We start from the raw sequence: 24167 nt of genomic DNA, 5'->3' as shown, positions 1-24167 counted from the left end.
TTTTTTATAATAAATTTGGAATTCATTTTTAAATAAAATGAGTATTGTGAAATTGATATTAAACTAATTGAGCAATAGATATTTGTATATAATTAGTTATAACAAAATTATTTTATCCCTTTTATGATTGGTTATATAACATCAATCAATCATTATCATGAGGAGAGGAATGACATTAATTTGTTAAAATTATGGGGACAAAAAGGACAGCATATTTAAAATATAACTCACTTTTGCAAAAAAAAAAAAAAGGGTGTGATAAATTTTATCTTCGACAAGGGAATAAGAGAATAAGAGTCAAATATAATAATAGCAAACAGTTCCCATTTTCCTCTCTAACAGATACTCTATTCATGCGTAGTACAAAGGGTCAGACTGGCTCCTCCGCCAACAAAAATTCAAACCAATCGCCTTATGTTAAAAAGGACAGTTTGTTCACTCTGTAATCCCAAAATAATTATACAACTAAAAAGAAAACAGGGCATGAACAATCTCATGTCTTCAACTTTATCTTCATCATCCAAATAACGTCGCTCTTTTTTCTTTTTCTTTTTTTTTTTTTTTTGTCTTTTATCTTTGATTATCATTCATCCATCACACATGAATGGAATATTACACAACGGCAATATTTGTCTTTTGGTAAGGGTATATTTGGTTTATCTTTCGAGGAGACTTCCACGAGTATGCTGATCACAGAGAATCCGTTCCCGAATGCCATTTCCCTATTTTTCACGCATACATCATAATGACACCCCCCGAGTTAAGGGTGTCATACATCAGCAAATATTTTTCTTATTCGGAATGCAGTCTGTTTCGTTTGGCCAAAAATGCCAACACAAGTAAACTCTATATAAATAACTATAAGTTGTGCTTTTTTCTGCACATGGAAGGAACAAATTTAATAAAATAGTTCACCATGTCATGTAACAAATTTAAATTCGAATTTAGCCCCACATCCTTGCCTAATAAAAACAGTTCTACTACCGCCAAACAAAAAAAATGTGTATATTGACAACAAGTGGCAATCACCAACTTGAGAACAGTTGCCAATGTTAGTACAAGTCCACATCTGAATACAGCCGACAGAAGGATAATTGCTATGCACGCTGTGAAAACACCCCAAATATCAAACTAAATGCCAACATGTAGCACTTGCCATAGAAACTAAAAAAGATCATTTTCATTTCGTTTGCCCAAAAATAAAAGGAGCAGCAGAAATCCGAACTGAAGCAAAATTGAAAGGATTCAGGAACAAGTAATGCCAAGAAGCCACACTGTTTCTTATAACCCATTACACAACAAACTTCAGGAAGTGATGTTATAACCTATGACCAACCAACAACACTGGCTCCAACTACGCAAAAATATGATTGCAAAACTTGCTTAGTTGGTCTCAAATTCATTCATATTCAACCCGGTCCGAGTATAATTCGTACCCAGCCCAGAGTTGAATGCCTTTCTATTCACACAATCTAAATACCAAGGGATGATTTACGACATACTGAACTCTGATTAAGATGGTCCCCGTGAAAGACTATGCTGGATAGTAAAAAGAGAAAAAAAAAAAAAAAAACAAGGTATGAATTATGATATATCTATCTAGATATAACTAATATAAAATACCAACAAGCTCCAAACCAATATACTATGGTCTACAACACAAACTATATTAAAAAATAACTAGAATAAGTGACACCAAGAACTAAGTTCAAGCAAAAGCTAAGTCTGTCTAAAAAATACATAGAAGAAATAATCTAATAGAGTGATCTTCTTATCCTTAAAAGCTTCCTCAATCGCAGTGATAGGAGACTTCTAGTGCATGTGAGACAGTGCCTATCAATTTCACAAGGCTTTTTTAAACTATAGGACCCTGTTTGGAACTTCTACGCAAAGCTTAAGCAACTGCATCAAACTTCATTCTATCTTGCATAAGGATGATACCGACTACTGCCACTATAGCCTCCCCTTCCATACAGCCCACCTGCTCCTCCATAACTAGCACCTGCACCAGATTCGTAACCCCCACCGTATCCTGTACCTCCATAACTTCCATACCCTTCACCTCCGCTACCATAACCACCTAAACCACTACCACCATAACCTCCACCAAACCCGCCACCATAAGGTCCAAATCGACCAGAATAACCAAGGGAAGATTCACCTCGGTAACCTCCTAGGCTACTCCCTCCAAAACTTCCATAACTCCCACCAAAGTCCCCACCACCACTACCGTACCCATATGCACTACTAAGTCTACCACCCAGACTCCCAGGAGTCCTATAGGGACCAGGCCCAAACCCTCCATCAAACCCCCCATAAGAACCTCCAAATCCACCATAGCTGTCATTGTAAGAACGACCCCTAGAGTTGCTACCATATGAAGGAGCAGGTGGTGGGTTTGAGGCTTTCTTTGGTTCAGCTTTCTTGATCTCCACCTACAACAAAGCAACTTAGTTAACCTAGGTTCTGCAGAAGGCAAACTATCATGAGCCTTTTCCTGAAATCTATACCTGTAAGGATCTCCATTGCTATATTAGTAAAAATATTTAAGAAAGAAAGAACAAACAGTATTTAACTAAATCCATAAAATGAGAAAAGATTATAGAAGAAGGAAGGTTGTGGTTCAACAGTAGCAAAACAGAAACAGAGAGCAAAAATTCAGGCAACACCTCAAACAGGAATCTGTTTACATTCTTATTGCTTTGAAGCCACTTAAACAAGCTCACCTGAGTACCGGCCATATCAATCATATTTCCATTGGATAACATTTCATCTACAGTTTCTTCACTGTCAAAAATAATAAATCCAAAACCTCGTGAACGATTGGTTTCATGATCACGTATAATCTGGTGTTCCACCACTTGCCCATACTTGGAGAAGAAACCCTTGAACTCATCTGAAAGTTTCCAGATACCAGTTAAAAAAGTGTAAAGACGCACCACCAAATAATTAATTATTTTTCACCTCAAAAATACATTACTAGAAGTTGGAAGTCCTTACCTTCAGTGACTGATGATGGAATTCCACCAACAAATATTTTCTTCGTCTTAAAATCCTTTGATTGCCCAGAACCTTTAGGAATTGTCCTCTTTATCTCCACCTGTTTCATTATTAATTATGCTATTATAGATTGAATATTAAAGCCAAATTTATAAACACAAATGACGATATTCCCAATCAACCTAAGGCAAATACAGACCAATATATGATTAATAATTTGCTCAAGCACAAAGCATATGAAATGAAGAAAGAATCTTGATTGCCAATTGATTCAAGCCCCCAAAATTGCAATTCAAATCAAAGCTTCACTATTGCCCCATAGATGACCTATACATGGCTATAGCCCGATTGGGATTGCAGTTGGCATTTTTTTTTCTTTTTGAGTTTTGGAAACTGCTTTTGAGGAGAAGCAGTTCATAAAATTGAAAAAATCGACCTATCCAACAACAATCCCAAACAGGCTTAAAATGCTTCTAGTGCAATATCAAACATAATCTAACCAAAATTAATCAAAAAACCAATCCTTTCCAATATACACATAAAACTAAACAGATAACATCATCCCACAAGTCAACTAATGTGTAAACATATATATTTAAAAAAGAATATATTTTACCTGTTTGCCATGAATAACATGAGTGTCCTCGATAACTTTATCAACAACTGAAGGATCAGCATAAGTAATAAAACCAAACCCTCTAGGCTGACCCGTGTACCGATCTTTCATAATTACTGAGTCAGTTATTTCCCCATACCTTCCGAAGTGTTTATTAAAAGTAGCTGCAAATTTAATTAAATCATCACAATGTAAAAATATACTTGGTTAACCCAAAAAAAATTCAAAAACTTACCATACGTGGTGTCTTTAGCCAATCCTCCTATAAAAATTTTCCTACAAACATATAACAAATTACAACATGTTGAGATAAAAAAGAAAAGAAAAAAGAGAAACCATTTTTTCAAAACCAAACACATCTGTTAAGAAAAAAAAAAACAAATCTGGGAAGTGATAGACAAACCCAGGGCTGGCACCATCGCCGGAGTGAGGATTATCGCTTTTGGACTTTGAAGCCATTAGGAATTAACTGTTTAAACAGCTAGAATTGAGAACTTTCTCGGGAAATCTGTTGAGAGAAAGAGAATTGATTTAGGGCTTCGAAGGCAACTTTGGGGAAAAAAGAAAAGGAGTTAGGGTTTCGAAGGGAATGTGGGTGGTGGTGGTAAATAGAAGAGAGATGTGTGGTGTGAAATGTCGACTTTGCCCATTAATTGTTTTTTGCCTGAGAATAAATAGACAACCGCCTAGTCAGATGCCACGCAGGATAGGTGCATCCTGCCGCAAATTGTCGTAAAACCGCGTTTGGAATTGGGGTGAAAATTACATAAGCAAATTTAATATGTAATTTTTAAGTTTAAAATTTTAAACACTATAATCAATTTTAATTTTAAATAAAATTATCAATTAGATTTACACACATCATATAGATTCTAATGACAATAAAAATAATTAAATTAATTGTAAAATTTACTCATTACATTACTAAAGGTTTAATTTTTTATTTAAATAGATAAATTTATTTTTTTAAACTATGAGACATAAAAAGTCTGACACATAAAATAAATTTAATATATAGAATAAAATTATGATATATATTTTTGACATACCAATGTTATGCTAACATCTCATTTTTATATTTTAATCATTTTATTAATATATTAATGCTTAACTTCTATATTTTTAAATTAATATTTTTAATTTATTATATTTATATAAATAATATATTATTTTTCTAATTTGATATTGATTCTATCATAAAACTATTATATCTGAAAATTTACTTTTTTAATTAATTGATCATTATTAATGATTAAAAAATATTAATTATATTTTAGTATTAAGTTATATGAATATATTAATATGTAATTTTGATAAATCAATAAAGTTTTATAATCTTATCTTTTATTTTTTATTAAATTGCTATATATGTATTCACTTTAGTACTATTTAAATCATATACATAATTATTTTAGGAATTATGAAATTATTTAAATAATAATAATAATTTTTTAAACTAAATAATAACAATATTTAGAACTATGCGAACAAACATTGAGTAAAACTCTAATTTTATGGTAATTATTTTTAAACTTAAAATTATTTATCATTTAACCTATTATTTTTTTATAACTTATTTGTTATTTATTTCTTCGTCACCTCGTGGTGGAATGATTTATTTTTTATAATTTGCATAAGACTAATGATAAAGTGCGAAAGGTAATAATATAATTATGCTTATATGTGTAAATGAATGTATTATTTGTTTTTTTTATAATAATTAATCAGCAATAACATAATTTTATTTGAGAATAAATGAAGGTTTTAATCTCTAGTTGATCTATAAATCTTTCCTTTCTCATAAAAGAGGAGGAAAATAAAATTAAAAAATAATAAAATTTTGGGGAATAAAAAGATAAGAACAATTAATATGAATTTATATTTTTTGTAAACGACACAAGATAAACAAATTATTTGTGAACATCGCATATAAAATTATTATTTTAGCTTTGTAATTCTTAGACGTTATCATCATTACCGGACTAGATATTCCTTGCATTTATAAGTTTCCTATTTTTAATGCTAATACAAAATATCTTTTATATATATGTATATATATATATATATATATATATATATATATATATATATATATATATTCAAGATTAAATCATTCAATAATAATAATTAAAATTTGACTTTGAGTTAATATTAAATTTACAAACCAACTCAGAAATTAGATTATAAATTTTATAAATAAAATGAATTAGATTTTTATGAACCTAATTGCGAGCTAATAAATAAATAAATTTGTGAGCTAACTAATTAAATTATGTTAAATTTGAATTAGATTCAATAAAATTATTGAACTTGAGCTCATGTTCTACTAAATGAATTTAATATATAATCTTAAACAATTTTTTTACCATAACAAACTTTATGTAATATGTGCAAGGTTAATTAATGTGTAACCTTATGTAAAACATTTGGTTTCGTATTACTTTAATAGTTAAAATAACCACTATTAAATTAGTGAAACACTTGGAAATTAAAATTATAACATACCAAAAGCAAAAAGCTAAAAAAATATTTAATAAAGAAAAGAGAGAAACTACCTTTCCGGTTTAGTCATTGTTGGAATCAAAGGTTATTGATTCCATTTTGTTCCATCTGAAAGAGTTGAGATGTCTCATTTTATTAAGAACAATTTATATTTTGTATCGGTCAAAATCTCAATCATCTCATATTGGAATGACCATGATTGTAACAAAATTACTATTTCAGTTAAAATTAATGATAATGGTCACAATAAAGTAATTTTATAGAAAATAAATGTATATATTATTGATGAGTTAAGTAATTCGGTAAAGCTTAATCTTAACACAATAAAATCTCTTTTCTCTCTATCAATAAAAACGAATTAAAATCTAAAACTTTAAATAATCATCTTTTATCTTTATCTATCACTTCATTTTGCGCAGTTTAACTATATATTTTTTTTACTAATTCATAATTATTTTATGATATAATCTATATTATTTTATAATAACAACTTAAAAATTTATGTAATTTAATTTTCATAGCTCTGTCCCATAAGATAATATTTTATAATTTAGTTGGTTGTGCTATAAAAAGATATTTTATTTTTATAATTATTTAATAATAAAAAGTTGGATATATGAATACTTGTTGCTTTCCAATATGCTATTTTTAATTAGACTATGGATAATAATTTTGTAGTATTATATTTTAATAATTTAAAATTAAATTATATATATAATATGGAATAGTGTGAAACGCACTTGAAATGCTCAAGTATTAAAATATTTTATTCAAATAATAAATCCGAAAGGACGACCATAATGAAATTTATAACTTTGGTTGGAATGGGTTGCTGCCAACATCCATTAGGTTTTATTAAAGATCACAAATGCATCGATAAAATTGAAAATGCTAAGCATTTTATTTTTATTTATTTAAATATATCTACTGACATATAATATTTTTATAAAATTATATTCTAATTTTAAAATATTAAAATAATACAATAATATAACACATCAAACAAATAAAAATCGAGATAAACAAAAATGAGTATGCATTATTATTGTTTTCGTAACTTTTACGGTCCATAGTCATAAATTTCTAATTTTAATTAATAAGACTATAGAAAAAGGGATGCAATTTCCATAGAAAATTATTTTCATAAAAACATGATTTATGATAATAATCACTTCAAAGCTAACAAGTGTACAATGGAGGATCATGATTGTGAATTGAATTTTAAATCATACAGCAGAAAATTCCTTCAAATAGCTCATAATGTACATATATATATATATATATATATATATAATATGTACTTTTAGGGAAATAAAGTAAAGACAACTAAAAACAGTTTTGGCTAAAGCATAAGCTAAATATTGACAATATGTGTTTAAGAATATGAGTTAATAATATTAACAATATATTATTTAAAACATATATTAAATGTTTAATTGAATGTGATTCGGTTGCTATATTTATAAATAATAGTAATAGATGAAAATTATATGTTTAATATCTTAATTAAATATTTTAAAATTAATGTCAATGTTTTTATTCTGCATTATGAATGAAACTAATTATTTATTTTATTGTAAATTGATAATTAATTTCTCACTAATTGATAATTAATTTGTGCATCAGATATTAATAAATACACGAATTCAATTAATTAATAATATAAAAATAAATATTATTATACAATAAAATAATATAGTTTTACAGAAATTAATAACATAACATTTCATTAATACAATTTCATTAGCATACTTAATAAATATTATTATTATATTAATTTTTTTGAGCTAAATTATTATCATATTAATAAAAAAGCTTTTTCATGTACAGTATCTTGTTAAAAACTTGTCTTCTCCGTCCTTTATAAGCAAAAATCACTTCACCATCTTCCCTAAGACATTAGGTCAAAATTTTCTCATATATAATAAAAAGAAAAAAGAAAATCGCTCCTTTCCTTTCTTTCCCTTCGCCACCACAATCACACTATCTCTCCTCTACAATAAGCCACAAACCTACAATCATTAGAGAAACTCAAATAAAAACATGAGCAATAGCGGCGGCGCCGGAGGTAGAGGCGGACGTGGCGGCGGCGGCGGCGGAGGAGCTGGAAGTGTGATTGGAAGGGTTACGATCCCGGAAACAGTACGGAAAACCATACTGAGTATAAGAGAGATCACGGGAAAGCAACATACTGATGAAGATATTTACTCTGTCCTTAAAGACTGTTCCATGGATCCTAATGAAACTGCACAGAAGCTGCTTTATATAGGTAAAAGCTAATTTTATTTTTTCTTAATGTTCGTGTATAGGGTTTATTGAGTTTTGATCTATTTGAACGGCAAAAGACTGTTTGTAATTTGTTGATTTATGTGCTTGTAAAGGTATTGACTTTATGAAGTTTAAATGTTGTTTTGATCCACTGTAGTTGAGCTAATCATCGCTTTTTATACGGAAATCATTTATAGTTGATATAGCTACTGCCTTGCTTTATTGACAAACTTTCTGAGTACCATTTTCTGATCATGCGAGTCATTTCCTTTTTGTCTCATAGTAAAACTAAATTCATCTTCATTGAGCAAGTTTGCCATTATCAATACAGGTTATATTATGTTCGCACTTGTTTCTAGTTGAGAATATATTCAATTTGTACAAGTTGAGACGAGACGGTGCTTGCTGTTTCTATAATTTCTGTATCTGTGGCCAACTATATAACATTTCTTGATTTGAATATTTTGGAATTGCAGATACGTTTCATGAGGTTAAAAGTAAGCGTGATCGAAGAAAGGAGGTAAGATGTCTTGTTCTCAAAAAATTTCTACTTTAGGACTGTCTGCAGACACATGATCTCACAGTTTATCTTTCTGTTGGAGATAGTAGAAGCATTTAATTTTTATTCCTTATATATTTTTGTTCACTATGAGATTGATTTCCATGTCATTCCCATCCATTAAAAGTTGAGAACTTGTGAGCAGTGTGATATTGACCTTCTTGGGTCTGTCAATTGGTATGACAGATTCATATTTTTTGTGTAAAAGACTGGTCATGAATCTTTTGACTAACTTGTGGCCTGTATCTTTTCTTCTGTTGATGCAATGATCTTAAATTGCTGAATCTCTGTTATCATATCGAGTGTAACAAATCTTGGTGGTTAATTTTTGAATATTCCTAGGTTAGCCAAGCCACCTCAACAATTGGAATATTCTATTCCATTTTATTTTCCATGGGTAACTGAAGCAAATGATGAGAACAATAATGAGAATTGGTTCAATCACAACAATTGTCTTCTTTTCGTTTTTCTGTTGTTTTGGTAGATCATATCATTTATAATTCATTTCTCGTGTTACACAGATGTCAGGCACCCAAGGTCGTGGGGCTAGGAGCGGTCGTGGAAATCATTCTGCTAATCATATCTATTCTGGTACTCTCTCATTCCTTGTTCAAATTATGAAGTGTCACTCTGAGATTTATTATCATCACATCTCAAAAACACATCGCCACATGTTATGTTACTCGAGGCCCTTGGCATAGAAACATCAATGACCTCGTCTTGTTATGATATTTCACCAAGTAGAACGCATCATTCTTTAGTGCTCATTCCCTCTACTTGCTGCCTCTCGTGTCCCTCCCTACCACCAAACTGCCGTGAAGGGAAATAAGTTATCATTCTATGATCATTGATAAGAGAGTAAAATGGAGGTCTATGAATTTGTTATCCATTCTCAGTTTCCTTTGTACTCTGCAAATTCCCATCTACTTTTACCATACATAAAATTTAATGAGTATAAAATTGTTAGTTTAGAAATTGTGAGATCATCTGCTTTGAGAAATTCTTACTCTTAGTTGTGTAATTGATGCATTGGGTTGAAAAATGCTTTTATTAGATACAATGGGTCGGAGAAATGCAGCTTCTCGAAGGGAAAATGGAGTCAACCAGATGAAAGAGAAAGGCCCTTCAACCCCTTTGCCGGTTGTCCAGAAAATAAATACGGACAGCGCAACTAATGAGACGAAGTAATTACATGATTGATCTTTTTTTTTTTTCCTGCTATTATTGATGATTCTATGTGGAACTTTTCATATTGTTGCTTATCTATTGCAATTGATTCACTTCTTATATTGTTACAGGGCTTCAGCAATCATACCTAATGGCTCTTTGAATTTACCCAACGGGAGTTCTCATGGATGTGGCCCTCAGTTGCTTACAGATGGAGATGTTAGTGTCGCTATGGATGGTCTAGTTGTTGATGCCAAGAAGCCTGGCGAAGTACCACTGCTCCCTTCTGGGACTTCGTCTCCACCTAACCAGATGTCCGAGTCTGTGGTCCAAGTTCAGCAAGGAAAGTCTGCGCCAAGTTTGAATCATCTCCCACCTCCTGCTATTTCAGCATCCGTATCTGGTGTATATTCTTCTGCTTCAGACCCTGTATTGGCATCATCTACGATTCGGCATCCTGGTGCCGTGGGTGCAATTAAGCGTGAAGTAGATAGCCAGCTAAGAGCTGCAGGACATAATCACATTCAAGGAAATAAACATGTTCTATCTGATGTTGACTCAGAGACTTCTGAGAATGAAAAAGCAGCATCTAATATTCTTCACCCTGTGAGCCAAAAAGAGGCACTTTCCAAGCCAAAGTCAGCTGAAGAGGATGAGTTATCTAAAATTCTGCATCCTTCTTCTTTGTCAACTGATGACCATTCTCTAGCTTTCAGGTCTTCTAGTGGCGACACCCATTCATCACAGGAGTCGGTCACCCCTTTAACAGGTACTCTTATATCTTTCTTCACAGGTTCCATTTGATTCTTTATGGTATTTGTACTTCATTGCTCAAATTTTTCTCCACTTGTACACCTTTTATTATTCTGTGTCTTTGCCAGTGAGATTCTATAGAATCTCAAAAATTTTTGACATTGGAGCAAAAATCTTTTATTTTTATGCGCTTTCACTTTTTTGGCTCATTGATTTTTTCACATTTTAAAGCAGTAGTCTCATCAGAGGATGCACAAGCTGAAGACAGTTCTCCTTCGTCACCTGAGCAAACTGTCCCTAATGGACATGTTATATTTCCAAATCACTTCAAAGTACCTGAAGCTTTAAAAAGTGGGTTATCTTTTGGAAGTTTTGATACTAATTCTGGATTGGGATCCAGTAATAATGGCAATGCTTGCGACATCAACTCTGCAGATGCTGTTGATTTGCCGCATAGGATTGATGAAACTGCTAAGGAGCCTTCTTTGAGGTTGGTGATCGTTATATTATGTGTTTGACTTGCCTGAATCCTAGTGCAGAGAATTTGAGTTGTCTTTGCCAGACTTTTTTTTTTTTTTTTTCTTTTTACGGATCTTAAGAATGAAAACTGATAACTATGTTTGTAGTTTTAAATTTAGCACCACTCAATATATAAAAAGTAGAGAAGAGAAAGTAAAACAAAGAGTACTTGCTTCCAAGTTTAATGCTTATCTATTGTAGCAAAATTTGATGCAGGATGATTGTTATATAAAAATATGGATGTCTTCCTTGGGTCTGATATAACTGGTGGTTGGATATGTGGTTAAGCCCTATGTTGTCTGCTCAACCCGTTCTGATATATTTTCACCTATAACATGATGTTATCCTATTATTTTCTGTGAATTCTACATCTGTAGAATGTCTTTTAACTTAATATTGCTGCAATATGGTTAACAATTTGACATAGAAACCAATAAAGGGAATAGGGAAAAAGGACTTGCAGTAAATTATGCTTTATTTGTTTTTTAGAAGTTTTCGGGCATCATTTTCATTATTGAATTGCTTGCAGCAATCAGAGTATTTCCTCTACTGTGCAAGTGGATCATCCTGACCAACCAGAATCTTCTCAGCAAACGTTTGACAAACTCAAGTCAGATGGCAATGCTGCAACTACCTTAGACTCGAAATCTGATAACTCAACTCAAGAAATGATGATGCTTCCAGAAGGCAATCAGAACCCTGCTTTTCATATTGCTCCAAACTATGGTTTTGGAATCATGCCTCACATGCACGGGGGACATTTTGTACAGTTTGAGAAACATGAGACTCAGGTGCGGGATTTCTCTCGCCTTTCTGGCTTTATTGGAAGTGTTTAGTGCATTGCTATGTTGTTATCCATATTTTGAGTTTTTGCTTTTACTAGTGGTTGTATATAGCTTTCAAGGATGAGAGTTGTTTGGATTTGGGGTATTCCTCCAACCAAGATAAACTTTTGGTTTGAGAAATCTCAGATTTTACACCAGCCATGACAACTGAGAAACCAGTACCTAGGTTTAATCTTTTTTGGTTTTGGTGCTTGGTTTTATCAATTTTAGTGATTATAATCACATGAAATGATTTAAATAAATTCTATGGTAGATAATTATCAATTGAAGAATGGTAAACTCATTCTTGAAAGTCTTGTGCAAACCCAGTTTTTGAAACCAGAGACTGACTCAAGATAGAAGCATATACATTGCTCTCTGCCTTCGAGGTTCTGACCTGTGCAATATATCCTTAAAACTCAAGATATGGATGGTGCAGAACACAGTTTCAGAAGGTGCCAAGATAACTTAATCTAATAAAATCTATATGCATGCTTAACTGGTAAATTGTTGGTTTTAGATTTGCATTTGGTTTAAAAATCATCAACTGAGAACCATTCCATGATGTTGGTTCATGATCAAATTTAAAATCCACTGCAGGAAAGTTAAACATAGAGCTGAATAATTTGAATGGTTTTCACAGATTCATTCAACTCTTTAACTCGGGTTGAGCAGGTTTGACTAACACCCTTAGTTGAATCTATTCAGAATTGTTCTTCTGTTCTTTTTAGTAAAGTTCGACTTAATGACAGGCTTTGGTCATTCAAAGTTGTGGAAAAACCATTATCTTCTGAAGATTACCTCTTGGAAAATATTTCTGTTGCTAACTTGCTGTATAATATTTCTAACTTCTAAGCAATGTCAATATCTTGTTGGCACCATTGCTTCAGCTGAAATAATATAAATTATCTAATAGCTGTCAGGTCTGACTAAAGACAATTTATAATTGCTATCCCGAAGTCTTCTTGGAATATTTTTAAGTGATAAAGAATTACATATGATTTTGAAGAGAAAACCTGGATTACATTTATTTATTATTTGCTACCATGCTGTTATTGTTTCTAAATTGTGCCATGTTGGACTGCAGAGTGAGAATCCTACAGCTTCATCTAGTCCTAGTCCAAGTCTAAGTCCAACTCCAGCACAGAATTCTATAGCTGCTTCTCCGCAGCCACTTCTTTATAGGCCACCTTTTCCTCCTAACTATTTCCCTTATGGCCATTACTTTAACCCATATTTCTTACCACCAATGCACCAATTCTTAACCCACAATGGGCTGCCGCAACAGCCAGCAACTGGCAACCCATATCTTACACCAGCAGCTCCTGTGCCTGGTGTGAAGTTCCCTCTTCCACAATTCAAGCCAGGAACTAGTACTGGAAACTCAACTCCTATTGGAATCCAAACTTTATATGGTTCATTTGGTTCCTCCCCTAATGGCTTCAATCCTGGTCCAGCTGTGACCTCTGGAAGTGCTGCCAGCAACGAGGATCTATCAGCATCTCAGTTGAAGGAAAGTCAAATCTACACGACAGGACCACTGGTTGGTTTCGTTCTATATATCTTTTAAGCTTATTCAACTATTCATTGATTAATATATACTCTAATTTTGCATATTTTTAAACCTTCATTGGTGCAATGTGAAGCTAGATTACAAGAAAATGTTGAACTCTTTACCCATGATATACTGAAACTTATAATTCAGTGATTCTCTTCTAGTGTTTATATGGTTATCTCCAAGTCATCTTTTAGTTTTGATGTTAATCAGTTATTTTTATTTTTGGATCATGGTTGTGCAGAACGATATTTCAGCTTGGATTTCTCCTCCAGGCCAAGATGTATCCAGCTTGCACCTCAATACCTTGTACCATCTCAACCCTCATGGACAGCACCTAGCTTTCCCCCATGCACAGCCTGGTCCTAGCCCTTTCCCTGGAATTTATCCACAAATGCAGACAATTGCTGCTCCCTCAACCGTTAATCCAATTTTGCACCAGTCTCAAGCCTTGTCTGCAACTGCTGAAACTGTGGGACCCGCATCTGGTGCTTATCAGCAGCCTCAACTTGCACAGCTCAATTGGAACTCTAGTTATTAACAGGTGAAACCTCAATTGTGGCCTCAAAGTAAAATACATTCCAGGTGTGGATTAAGTAAAGCATAAAGAGTGCTTTTGAAAGATGGCCTGATCTGAGTGTAAATATAAAGTGCGGCCTAAGAATCGTAGGTTAATATTGTAGGTGGGGATACAAATGCTGACATTAAGTCAAAAAATGATAGGTCAAGGCATTTATGTTGTTCAGCTTGTTTTAGTTCTCATTTTCCCCATCTCTTTTTAGTACAATTTTAATCTTGGATAGTGGACCTTCTTTTTGTTCTTTTTCTGAAAACTCATCATTCCTTGAGATGCCATAGGAAATTCGAGTGATTGAGCGAGGATAGGTGGGATTTACCAAATTTTCCTTGTCAGATGTCTCACCTGTATATTAAATTTTGGGGAACAATGATTTATACAATAGTAACTGAAATATCAGAATTGACAGTTATAATTTGTTTTAATTGATTTTGTGGCAATCTTGTTGGCTATGTCTTTTTAATACTCGATACCTACATGAATATAGTTACGATTTTGTTGTTCTTAAAATTTCATGATTATAAATATGTGCAGGGATGATTCAATTACTAAATTCTGTACGCCTTGCTGTATATATGCACATAATTTCTTTTTGTGGCTTCATCTTAATACATGTATCATTAACAGTATACATTCTTATGAACTTCTCTAGTTCATTATGAAGATCATTATCATCATTATTTATTTATTTGATACATTGAGTTCATGTTTGGAGTTTGGACATTCAGAGCCTGAGAGACCTTATTGTGTTGGGATCTGGAATCATTTGTCTCGAGTCTGTTGAAACATTAGACATTAGTTGCAAGGAACTTTCAGACAGCTTCTGAAGAATCTTGAACCTATTGAGATCATGTTTAGTGATAACTAGCCAACTTAATGTTGGAAGCTGAAAATTCTGCCCCAAGTAAAGGTATTTACTAGCAGAACAAGATGGGGCATGACCCTTCTGCCTATAGCTGTTTAGCAGCTATGCTCGAAAAGGACAATCAAAATTAAAAAAAAAAAAAAAAAAAATCTAATCTAGAAGTAACCAATTTCATCTGTACATTTCTTTCATTAGTTGAATGAAAGTTCCTATCATTGTACTCTCTTCCCCTCTCTCTCTTTTTGTCCCCTAGAGGATTAATCCTAACCTCATACGACATTTGCTGTATTTGTTCCATTTGTCTCTGTGCTATCTTCAGTAGCCGGTTTGGGTTCCATTTTGGGTTTTGATAAAGGTAAGGTTTGCTTAAGGAGCTGGCTGTTCAGGACTTTTTCACGCGACTCTTGCAAGTTAAGTGATGTGTATGCTGACATTCCACCTAAAGCTGCCACAGCTCCACCGATGCTCACAAACCCTGGATCTGAATTGAAAAATAGGTGACCCCCCAACAGTATTACACAGGTCTTAAACTGTCCTAGAACCACATGAGATGTTGCAGATGTTGCCCTGCAAGAAAGAAACATTCTTACTCCATCATTTCAGTTGCTTGACAAACCAACAAAAAATCCGAGCTATTCACGTAGTTTGAATTTGACTGCAGAAAGCTACGGAGATTTTTGTTGCTGAAATTTAAACGCAGTCATGAATGCATTTTGTTGATTGATCTGGCTAATTATGCCCCTAGAAGATGCAGAAAATATGGACTTCTTGAATTCGAATCTCTTAATTTACCAATATAAACACAAATTATTTCTGCTATGGCGAAAATTATGTCAGGGCCCTGTGATTCATTTGGTTGCCTGAAACTAAAGAAAGAAAGGAGTCGTGATTCCAAGAAAGAACAGTGTCGTAATTGAATCCGAGCCTTACCCGAGAGCTAAAGCGCCAGACCATTGCAGGAGAAAACCGAGGAGAGCTGATATGAAAACTGCTGATGAATTGTGGAGATTCCACTTGAAGAATAACACTCCTGGTGGATCCAACCATGGCATTAATGCTACTAAAAACAGAATCGTCACTGGCGTGGTCTTCCACATCAGTCTACACTCAGTGAAAATCACTCCGTTAAAATGTAGCCACAAACTGTGTTCTTGTTCTTGTTTGCACAAGGAAATGAGATTACGAATTACTCACGCAAGAGCTGTCCAATTGGCTTGCTGTTGCAGATTAGACCAGAGAATTTTGTTTATGGCACTTGGAATTATCCACGCAATTGCAATACAAGCTCCAAATAAGTTGAACTGTAAATCTGTTACTGTTGCGACAGCCACGCCTGCTGAGACAAGTACTAGAGACAAAATCTGCAAGCCAGCAATGGGTGGATACAAAATAAGTATTCGTAGATACGGATTAAGAGATAAACATCTACAGGAAAGGTAGTAGCGTTGACCTTTTTATGAGAAATAGTTTTCCTGAACAGGACGAACTCAGCAAGAACAATGGTAGGAGTGACTGCAATTTTAGCCATCTGATAGAACCCGACACTGCGAGTGAGCATATATAAGAGTAAGATAAACGATACAAAATAAGAAGTTAAGATTTATAATAATAATTCTAACCTGTTATGGTTCAGGCTTGCATTGGCAAGGCCAGATGCGAAAGACATTACAACGCCTAAGGAGAACAGGGAAGTGAAAGGAGTAGTTTTAGACGGAGGAGATATGGGAAGCAAAGACAACCCTTTAAAAATCGCAAGCAGAATCCATGCAGTTGTATAATGGATGAATGTGAGGAAGATTGGAAAGTTGAATCCAATTTGTCCCATCACCTGTGTAAGCAAAACCAAACATTGGTATGGTAATGCAAAAACCTGCTAGAAGTTGCTGACAGGAATGAACTAACGCAAGGTGTGGAAAAAGCTGAGGAAGAGGAAGAGGAACTAACTAATTTGTTTGTCAGAATGACCCCAACAGCAACCATGAAATTGAAGGTCATTGCCACAATCGGTCCACAAAATCGTTGTTGCTGTCGCTTTGCTCCTTCTGAAGTTCTAAGATCACTGTATACAGAGCTTCTCAGATCTTCCAACGCTCGACCTATAATTTTCGACTATGAGATGTGAAAGAATTCAAAAAACAAGACATCAAGTCATGAACAAAGATTTCAAAAATCTATCTAATGCATGATGGATGGAAATACCAGCATTTGGTGAATTGAAGTAGGACATCGTTGAGAACATGGAAATATAGATATTTCAATTTATGTATATGATTCTTAGAATGTAAGTTATATAAATACATATATAGACAAGCATTCATGAACGCCAATGGAAGATTTAGTAAGAAGACGGCAGCTGCCAAATGGCAAACATTTGTGTTAAACAATTATGTCTTGAAAAAGAAATATTTTTCAGGAAACATGCATAATTTATATAGTATAAGAAGCATGAAAAGGTACGGTCCAGTCCATGATTATCAAGAGCGTCAAAAGGGTATTCAAGAAAAAAGAAATCTCGGAGAAAACTTTAATGCCTGTTAGCTACAGTGGAGCTGAAAAATTCCATGGTCCTGATCTTTTTCTTTTATATATTTGTCAAGGAAAGAATAGAAAATCCTAGACAGAAATAGAAACTGAATCACCAGGAGAGGCTTTAACCTTAACCATTGAAGCAACAACATGAAGCAATTATTGTATGATGATGAGTTAGGAGCAGTAATTGTTGAATCATCAAATATCTAACTATATATTATAACATTTTATCATTTACAAGAAAAGTTATTGACTACTTTTAAATGAAAAAGAAGTTAAAAGAAAATAAAGACGTGAAGATAGACATTCAAAAGCATAAAAAAAGCCATGGAAAAACATGATATATATATATATATATATATATTTACATATGAAGAAAAATGATGAATTAGAAAATGGAGATATACAGAAAGAAGAAACATATTCATAACGATAAGAACCTGCTTCTCCTGCATCGCTATCTTTTCTCTTGAGAAACTTTCTTGCATCATTTCCCAACAAAGATTCAAGCAACCCCATAAGAAAACAAGAAAAGAAGAAACAAATGATTAATGGCTTCCCCTTTTGATCACATACTAAAACAAATATACCATTGATAACACCAGCTTAATATAGACCCATCATTGAAATGATGGTAACGAATACTTTGAATAAACGAAGAAGAAAAGAGACAATATGAATGAGGAGATAGTAACAGGTGGTTGATGGATACGCAACAATGGCGTTAGTTTATTTTTGAGAAAATAATGAAATCTGAAAAAAAAGAAAAGAAAGAGAATTGCTAGAAGTATTGAAAGATCCAATCATTGTTTGCCACATAGGTTATGTGCCACTTGCTTTAGTATTTAGGAGGAAGGTAGGTTAGCAAGAGTGGCATACTAATTGTAATTGATGTAGGTTTACGGAGAAGTTAAGGTAACATCAATTCATAAACTCTTCTTATTTTATTCTTAATGTGTTTTTTAATGATTTGGAAGCATCAATTTACAAAATCAAGAATCAATACTATAATTAAATATTTACTTGATTTTTAATTACTACTTGTTCCTTTCTTAAATTAATTTTTTAAATTATATATTACTTTTATATATGTTTAATATTACTATTTTTTTTATCCTCGTATTGAGATATGTGTAACAAAATTTTATAATATTTATAGAAGTATAATTTAATTAATTTTTTTTAATAATTAAACCTATTAAATACTTTTTTAATTTAAGTGAACTACTAAAAAGTGACGGTCAGTATAAAACGGAGAAAGTAACATTCTTTACATAAAAATAATGTATGAATAGCTGTGGGGCTGTGGAAAACGAAATCACCCCATTTCAATTCACGAAGAGGAGATGTATATGAAGACGTAATATTGAAATTTAAGCAATTGGATGTTTCATTGTTTATCCATAAAAAAATGAAGGAGCATATAAAGATGGGTAATTTATAAGCAAGTAGGTCCAACAAACAGACATGTCCTTTTGTTGCATCATATGCTTAGGTTGGATGGTTTGTATTAATCTGCAAATTATGGAAAAGGAAAATGAACAACTTGGAAAGTGATATCCTTACATCTCAAAGTGTTGAAATCTCAACCAAAGAACTTGTACGTTCTTCTGTCCCCATCAAAACAACCAAATTTATCTTGTTGCTTAAAAGATTTGCATCTGCATCTTGGAAACATGAAAGTATGCAAGATACCTTACTGATTGTTTTTTTTTTTTTTTTTGGGTCTACATCAATGGTGGATATCATTTCAAGCAGTCGGGATTTGGCTTTGACAGAGAATGTTAACCTATCACCTGATTTCTAGATTTGATGTTTCTACTTGTTCACACGCTTCAAAAAGTTGGTTTATTAGTCTATTAAGATAAAGAAAATTAAAATCCGTTTGAAACCTGAAATATGCTTTAATCACCTGCTCTATTAATGAATGCAGCTCACCAAATATACAACTTTAACTTCATAGCCTGGAGAAAATTCTAATGGAATTAAATTAAAACTCATTGGTGCCTGTGAAATTGTATAATGACTAATAAAAGCAACTCCAGTAAGGGTACAAGCAAGGACAGACTAGCATGCTTTGATCATAAATGAATATTTTGTTATCTCCATTTTATAAGCTGAATATAAAGATCTTATCGTATGCAAATTCAAATACCAAGAAACAATCATAGCCAAGTTATGCTACTGCTCAGCAAATTGAAGTTGCTGCTGAAGGTTTTCATTTTCCTTTCTGATGGCATCAAGGTCAGCTTGCAGCTTGTCTATGTTTAAGCTTCGTGTGGCCATGGCTGTTAACTTCTTTTCATGTTCCACCATCTCTCTCTGTATTCTGTCAGTCAATAGGATTTTCTCAGAAATCTGTTCGAAGCATTCGTGTATGCTAGTGAGGAGCCTATATGCTTGACGCCCTACTGGCTCTTTCTTTGCTTCCCTGTCAAAATATGACTCTTTTTAGAATAACAAGCAATACATAGTTGTATTGTACATTTAAGACCTAGCTCAAGTGACAAGAACAATTGCTCTTGAGAGATAAAGGTCTTGAGTTCAAGTCTTCACCTTTGTGCTAAGTCGATTATTGCATTTATGGCGACTATAAAAAGATAGCTATCTCTTGTTATAGAGTTTAAGGCCTATTGGTCTCCTATGAATATAAAAGTAACAGGTGTATCGTTCACCAAAATAATAAGGTAAACTGGCATCAGCCAAAGACCCAAACTTGAACATACCTGAACACTAATTCATCCAGAACCGTGTAGGTTCTGTGAAGGCGATCTTGGATAGAGTTACTTTCTAACTGAAGCTCTCGGGTTTCTTTTAAAATACGCTCTATATCAGCATCCTGTTTCCGGCTGTTCTTAGTAATCTCCTTTATCCGCTCTATATAGGAAGTTCTAGATGGCAAGCCAGATTGCTTCTTAAGATCCACAGAAAGTTTTGAATGTTCGTCCTCCCTAAAAAACAAGAAGATATCTGCTGTAAGAATGGGGAAAGAGTTGGTAGAAGGTTATCACCACTGCTTTTGACAACATATCACCTCCTAATCTCGGACAAGATGGACTCTCTTTCCAGCTCAACTTCCCTTAACTTTTGGAGCTTCTCTCGAGCCTCTGGTATGTTTGCATAGAGGGATTCTTCTAGGCTTATCTTTTTCTCTTCCAATGGCTTTCTGAAAGCATCCCTGGAGAAAGCATGTATGACAGAAAAATCAACAGTTGCATTACAATAAATATTTTTTGTTTTCTAAACCTGCATATCCATAAAATTCCATAAAGGGATTTCTTTACCAAGTGAAAATTAGTTGAAAGGAAAATTAGCGAATTAACAAAATGTTTATATCCTACCACTGTGAATCCAATTCCATAATATTAAGTTTTCTGGAATCCACTTGATCGTTTAGCTGCTCCAGGTAGAAATCAATAGGATGTTGGTCATCAAATGCCATTTCTGATGCAGCTTTTAACAACTGAAACTCTTCTTCAAGGTTCTGTATTTCTGAAATCCTTGCAGTCACCTCCTCAATGAGAAATTTCTTTTGATTTTGCAATATTTCACTCTCATCTCTTATCTAGTAGAACAAAAGTAAGGAAAAAATCATCAGCATTTTTTTCCTTCATATCTCATTTCCTAACCATGACAATAAGGCTTTTGGAGCTTTCTTTGATTATCAAAGTCCGATTCTGTTCATAGAAATTCAAAGAGGGGGGTGTATTATCTTTCTCATTTATGATGCCTAAGGTTGCCATCTAGGTCTCTCCTGGTTATGATTTTGAAATCCTTAATTGTACCACAAACTCAGAGTTATACTAACAGAAGTAAATGAACTTAATGTAAATTTGGTTTAACCAAAATGCACTCCATTAAAAAAGAGCATATACCTTTGACGACTGGTGCTTATCATCTTCCCGAGCAATTTCTTTACTTCCAAAGTCATCCGTTACTGACTCTCCTCCTTCCATAATCAAAAGGTTTCCACCAGCAATACCAGTTAGTTTGTCCTTGCCAAAACTTAGTGTTCTTGACCCAGTAAAGGATGCATTGTCAACATTGGGATCAGAGAACTCTGGTTCTACATTTTGAAGGCCAAGGTCTTTTAGATTTTCTTGATGATGATTACAATCTAATCCTTTGTCATTAGCCTTCTCCATATAGTCCTTCAGATTGTCAGTAGAGCCATCCTTTTTTATGATCCTTATGGCATTCATATCCTTCAGATCAGGGATTTTAACAGCATTGGACAACTCAGAAAGCCTCTCCACCAAGAACCTCACCAACTTAAACAAGTCCTCTTCAGATGGATATAGGAACTGCCGTAAGCAAGAGATATAATCTGTTTTAAGCATAATTTGAAAACAATAAGAATAGCACTAACCAGAATGAGAGGAGAAGGAAGCAGATTCAGCAAGATCAAACATAAGAAATAAAACAGCTGAAGGTTCATATGCAAAATTATCCTAGAGTTCTCAAATCATTAAGTTTATTAGTGAGCTTCATTTTAATAAACATTAACCCTCAACTACCAGTAGAAGAGTTCCATGGCCACAAAAGTACTTATTACAAGACAGCTTCTAGCATTGCTCTATATTCTTTAGCATCTATTGCACATGCAATGACGATCATGAACTGATAAATTTGTGGCTAAATCTCAAATTATTAAAGGTTACTAATTTAATAAAAAAGGGGTCTGCAATGGCTTGTTGATCAAAGTCGCTGCAATTTTATATAATCCCATATGCATAATTGCATAGATATGATAGTAGTCAATAATTCAAATTGATTAATTAGCTTTATTATTGCAGAATGCTGAATCTCATCACCAAAACACAATCACCCATTACAATAAGCCCAATTAATGACAACCATAGAGTTACTAGAATCAGGAAAAAGAGATCCTAAAGTTTCACATATTAGTAAAATTTAAGTTGCTTCTATGGATTTCGAAATAAACAAATTAAATACCAGTGAACTCTGTAGCCAGCCATACTAAACAAAATAAAACTCCATAGCAACCCAATAAAATGCCATCTTTAACCCACCAATAAACATGAACACACAAAGCTGAATTTGTTAGAAGTTGCTTAATATCCATTAAATTTCCAAAAAGTTCCCAGGACAAAGTTCTTACTTAAAAGGGTTTCAAATTATATAAAAAATAACTTCATCAAACGTTTGATAAGTCACATGTATCACAACAATTTTTGGGATAAAGTTTGAACCTTTAATGGGAGAATTTGTGCAAGATCAAAACTTTCCCATAAAAATTAAAATACTAATCTCGATCAAGTAACTAATTAAGCTCTTAAACTTTATTCTAATTAACCCAATACAAAGTTAATTATATTAAATGAACCAATATTGATGTTAACTTAATAATTCTAGTTGCTTTAGTCAAATTACAAATACATACAAAGATTATTGAAAGAGTACCTTATAGTAGGTCATATCTCCAATGTAACCAAGTCTTTTAACAGCTAAAGCAATATCTGTACAGATCTTGAACTTATCGACCAAAGAATCGGGAAAGGACGATGGGAACGTCGTCGTTTGATCTAAAAGGTTAAGACACTGAGCACTGATCGAGACCAAAGTCTCCGGCTTCATATCTCGGATTGACGAAACATTACCTGGAACAGAGACGCCGGCGTTTTGGAGTGACTTCAGTAATATATGATCCTCCATTAACGACCCCCTTTTTTTCCTGGAAGCTGTATGTTAAAATGTTCGTTTCGTTGTCTACTACGTTTCTTTCTTCTTCTTGTTCTACATACTTGTGTTGTGTGTCCTCGCATATAGCTATGCTGTCTGTCTTTCTTGTTATTACTGGCCACGTGGCAAGATTGAGATGGTTGATAACAACGGTGTAATTACATATCAACCGTTCGATTCTTTTTCTTTTTAAATTTGATATTTAGCAAATAGAGTGGAGATTTTAAATTTATATAATATTTATATTTTATAAAAATCAAATAGTTAAGTTTCATTTTGTTTTTGGTGGAATTTTCTTTTTTTAAGTAGTTCTTAATTTCTTTTTTGTTTAATGACCTAACAAGATTATAATTTGTTGTTCTATATTGATTGATTAAGAAAGAAAAAGGTAATTAGGTCACAGAATACTGATTAATTTAATGCTCCCATCATTAACTTAATATCCTAAACTACAGCATTCTTTAGATGCTACAACTATTATCCTAATCAAATTTAATTAGTAGTAAGTTTATGGTTTATTTGTTGCTGAAACATTGTTCTCAAACGTTTTCAGCTTTCTTGTGCAGATGCAACCAAATTCTTTCTGAAGCCAATCCATTTAAATTGGAACATTATGAGGTTTAGCAGCAAATCTGACATATGATTTGAGACAATATGAGTTCAGGATTTATATATATTAGCCAAAATTAATTACACTTTCAGATATGACACACAGCATTCTTTGGATGCT

General features: G+C 33.1%; 4 protein-coding genes across 6 annotated transcripts; 1 reads left to right on the top strand and 3 right to left on the bottom strand.

Moving 5' to 3' along the window:
- Positions 1-1580: 1580 nt before the first annotated feature.
- Positions 1581-4242, bottom strand: LOC8286878 (heterogeneous nuclear ribonucleoprotein 1). The gene is made up of 6 exons (XM_002522747.4): positions 4020-4242; positions 3852-3892; positions 3617-3780; positions 3001-3100; positions 2727-2896; positions 1581-2435 (listed from the first exon to the last, which is right to left on the bottom strand). The coding sequence occupies exons 1-6, from the start codon at positions 4073-4075 to the stop codon at positions 1920-1922; spliced, it is 1047 nt and encodes a 348-aa protein (XP_002522793.1). The 5' UTR covers positions 4076-4242; the 3' UTR covers positions 1581-1919.
- A 3743-nt stretch (positions 4243-7985) lies between these two features.
- Positions 7986-14765, top strand: LOC8286879 (GBF-interacting protein 1). Of its 2 annotated transcripts, none has more exons than XM_015721549.3 (9): positions 7986-8387; positions 8863-8906; positions 9467-9536; positions 10000-10129; positions 10244-10881; positions 11100-11355; positions 11914-12175; positions 13296-13751; positions 14008-14765. In XM_015721549.3, the coding sequence occupies exons 1-9, from the start codon at positions 8162-8164 to the stop codon at positions 14302-14304; spliced, it is 2379 nt and encodes a 792-aa protein (XP_015577035.1). In that variant the 5' UTR covers positions 7986-8161; the 3' UTR covers positions 14305-14765. The 2 variants fall into 2 exon arrangements, with proteins under 2 accessions (XP_015577035.1, XP_015577034.1); XM_015721548.3 differs by having other exon boundaries at positions 11097-11355.
- A 147-nt stretch (positions 14766-14912) lies between these two features.
- Positions 14913-18580, bottom strand: LOC8286880 (nucleotide-sugar uncharacterized transporter 2). Of its 2 annotated transcripts, none has more exons than XM_002522749.4 (7): positions 18175-18580; positions 17150-17301; positions 16825-17033; positions 16656-16749; positions 16400-16566; positions 16136-16306; positions 14913-15772 (listed from the first exon to the last, which is right to left on the bottom strand). In XM_002522749.4, exons 1-7 carry the CDS (start codon positions 18251-18253, stop codon positions 15475-15477), a joined length of 1170 nt encoding a protein of 389 aa, XP_002522795.1. In that variant the 5' UTR covers positions 18254-18580; the 3' UTR covers positions 14913-15474. The 2 variants fall into 2 exon arrangements, with proteins under 2 accessions (XP_002522795.1, XP_015577036.1); XM_015721550.3 differs by having other exon boundaries at positions 17150-17314; positions 18175-18578.
- A 1230-nt stretch (positions 18581-19810) lies between these two features.
- Positions 19811-23935, bottom strand: LOC8286881 (coiled-coil domain-containing protein 22 homolog). The gene is made up of 6 exons (XM_015721537.3): positions 23159-23935; positions 21610-22038; positions 21076-21299; positions 20769-20912; positions 20461-20685; positions 19811-20165 (listed from the first exon to the last, which is right to left on the bottom strand). Exons 1-6 carry the CDS (start codon positions 23408-23410, stop codon positions 19916-19918), a joined length of 1524 nt encoding a protein of 507 aa, XP_015577023.1. The 5' UTR covers positions 23411-23935; the 3' UTR covers positions 19811-19915.
- Positions 23936-24167: the final 232 nt, after the last annotated feature.

Source organism: Ricinus communis, chromosome 9 (genome assembly GCF_019578655.1).
Source record: "Ricinus communis isolate WT05 ecotype wild-type chromosome 9, ASM1957865v1, whole genome shotgun sequence".
Taxonomy (NCBI): domain Eukaryota; kingdom Viridiplantae; phylum Streptophyta; class Magnoliopsida; order Malpighiales; family Euphorbiaceae; genus Ricinus; species Ricinus communis.
Note: the sequence above shows the minus strand (reverse complement) of the source record. Positions and strands in the feature narration are given on the sequence as shown.

Bases quoted from the DNA above. Each gene is read 5' to 3' on its own strand.
- LOC8286881 (XM_015721537.3), bottom strand. From the start codon at position 23,410: ATGGAGGATCATATATTACTGAAGTCACTCCAAAACGCCGGCGTCTCT. The intron at 22,039-23,158 runs GTACTCTTTCAA...TGCTTACGGCAG, and splicing joins GAGATATGACCTACTATAAG to TTCCTATATCCATCTGAAGA. The intron at 20,686-20,768 runs GTGATATGTTGT...CTTGTTTTTTAG, and splicing joins ATCTTGTCCGAGATTAGGAG to GGAGGACGAACATTCAAAAC.
- LOC8286878 (XM_002522747.4), bottom strand. From the start codon at position 4,075: ATGGCTTCAAAGTCCAAAAGCGATAATCCTCACTCCGGCGATGGTGCC. The intron at 3,781-3,851 runs GTAAGTTTTTGA...TTAAATTTGCAG, and splicing joins GGCTAAAGACACCACGTATG to CTACTTTTAATAAACACTTC. The intron at 3,101-3,616 runs GTAAAATATATT...ATAATGAAACAG, and splicing joins ATGTTATTCATGGCAAACAG to GTGGAGATAAAGAGGACAAT.
- LOC8286879 (XM_015721548.3), top strand. From the start codon at position 8,162: ATGAGCAATAGCGGCGGCGCCGGAGGTAGAGGCGGACGTGGCGGCGGC. The intron at 8,907-9,466 runs GTAAGATGTCTT...CGTGTTACACAG, and splicing joins AGCGTGATCGAAGAAAGGAG to ATGTCAGGCACCCAAGGTCG. The intron at 12,176-13,295 runs GTGCGGGATTTC...GTTGGACTGCAG, and splicing joins TTGAGAAACATGAGACTCAG to AGTGAGAATCCTACAGCTTC.
- LOC8286880 (XM_002522749.4), bottom strand. From the start codon at position 18,253: ATGGGGTTGCTTGAATCTTTGTTGGGAAATGATGCAAGAAAGTTTCTC. The intron at 16,567-16,655 runs GTCAACGCTACT...GCTGGCTTGCAG, and splicing joins AAACTATTTCTCATAAAAAG to ATTTTGTCTCTAGTACTTGT. The intron at 15,773-16,135 runs GTAAGGCTCGGA...TCTTTCTTGCAG, and splicing joins TCTGGCGCTTTAGCTCTCGG to GGCAACATCTGCAACATCTC.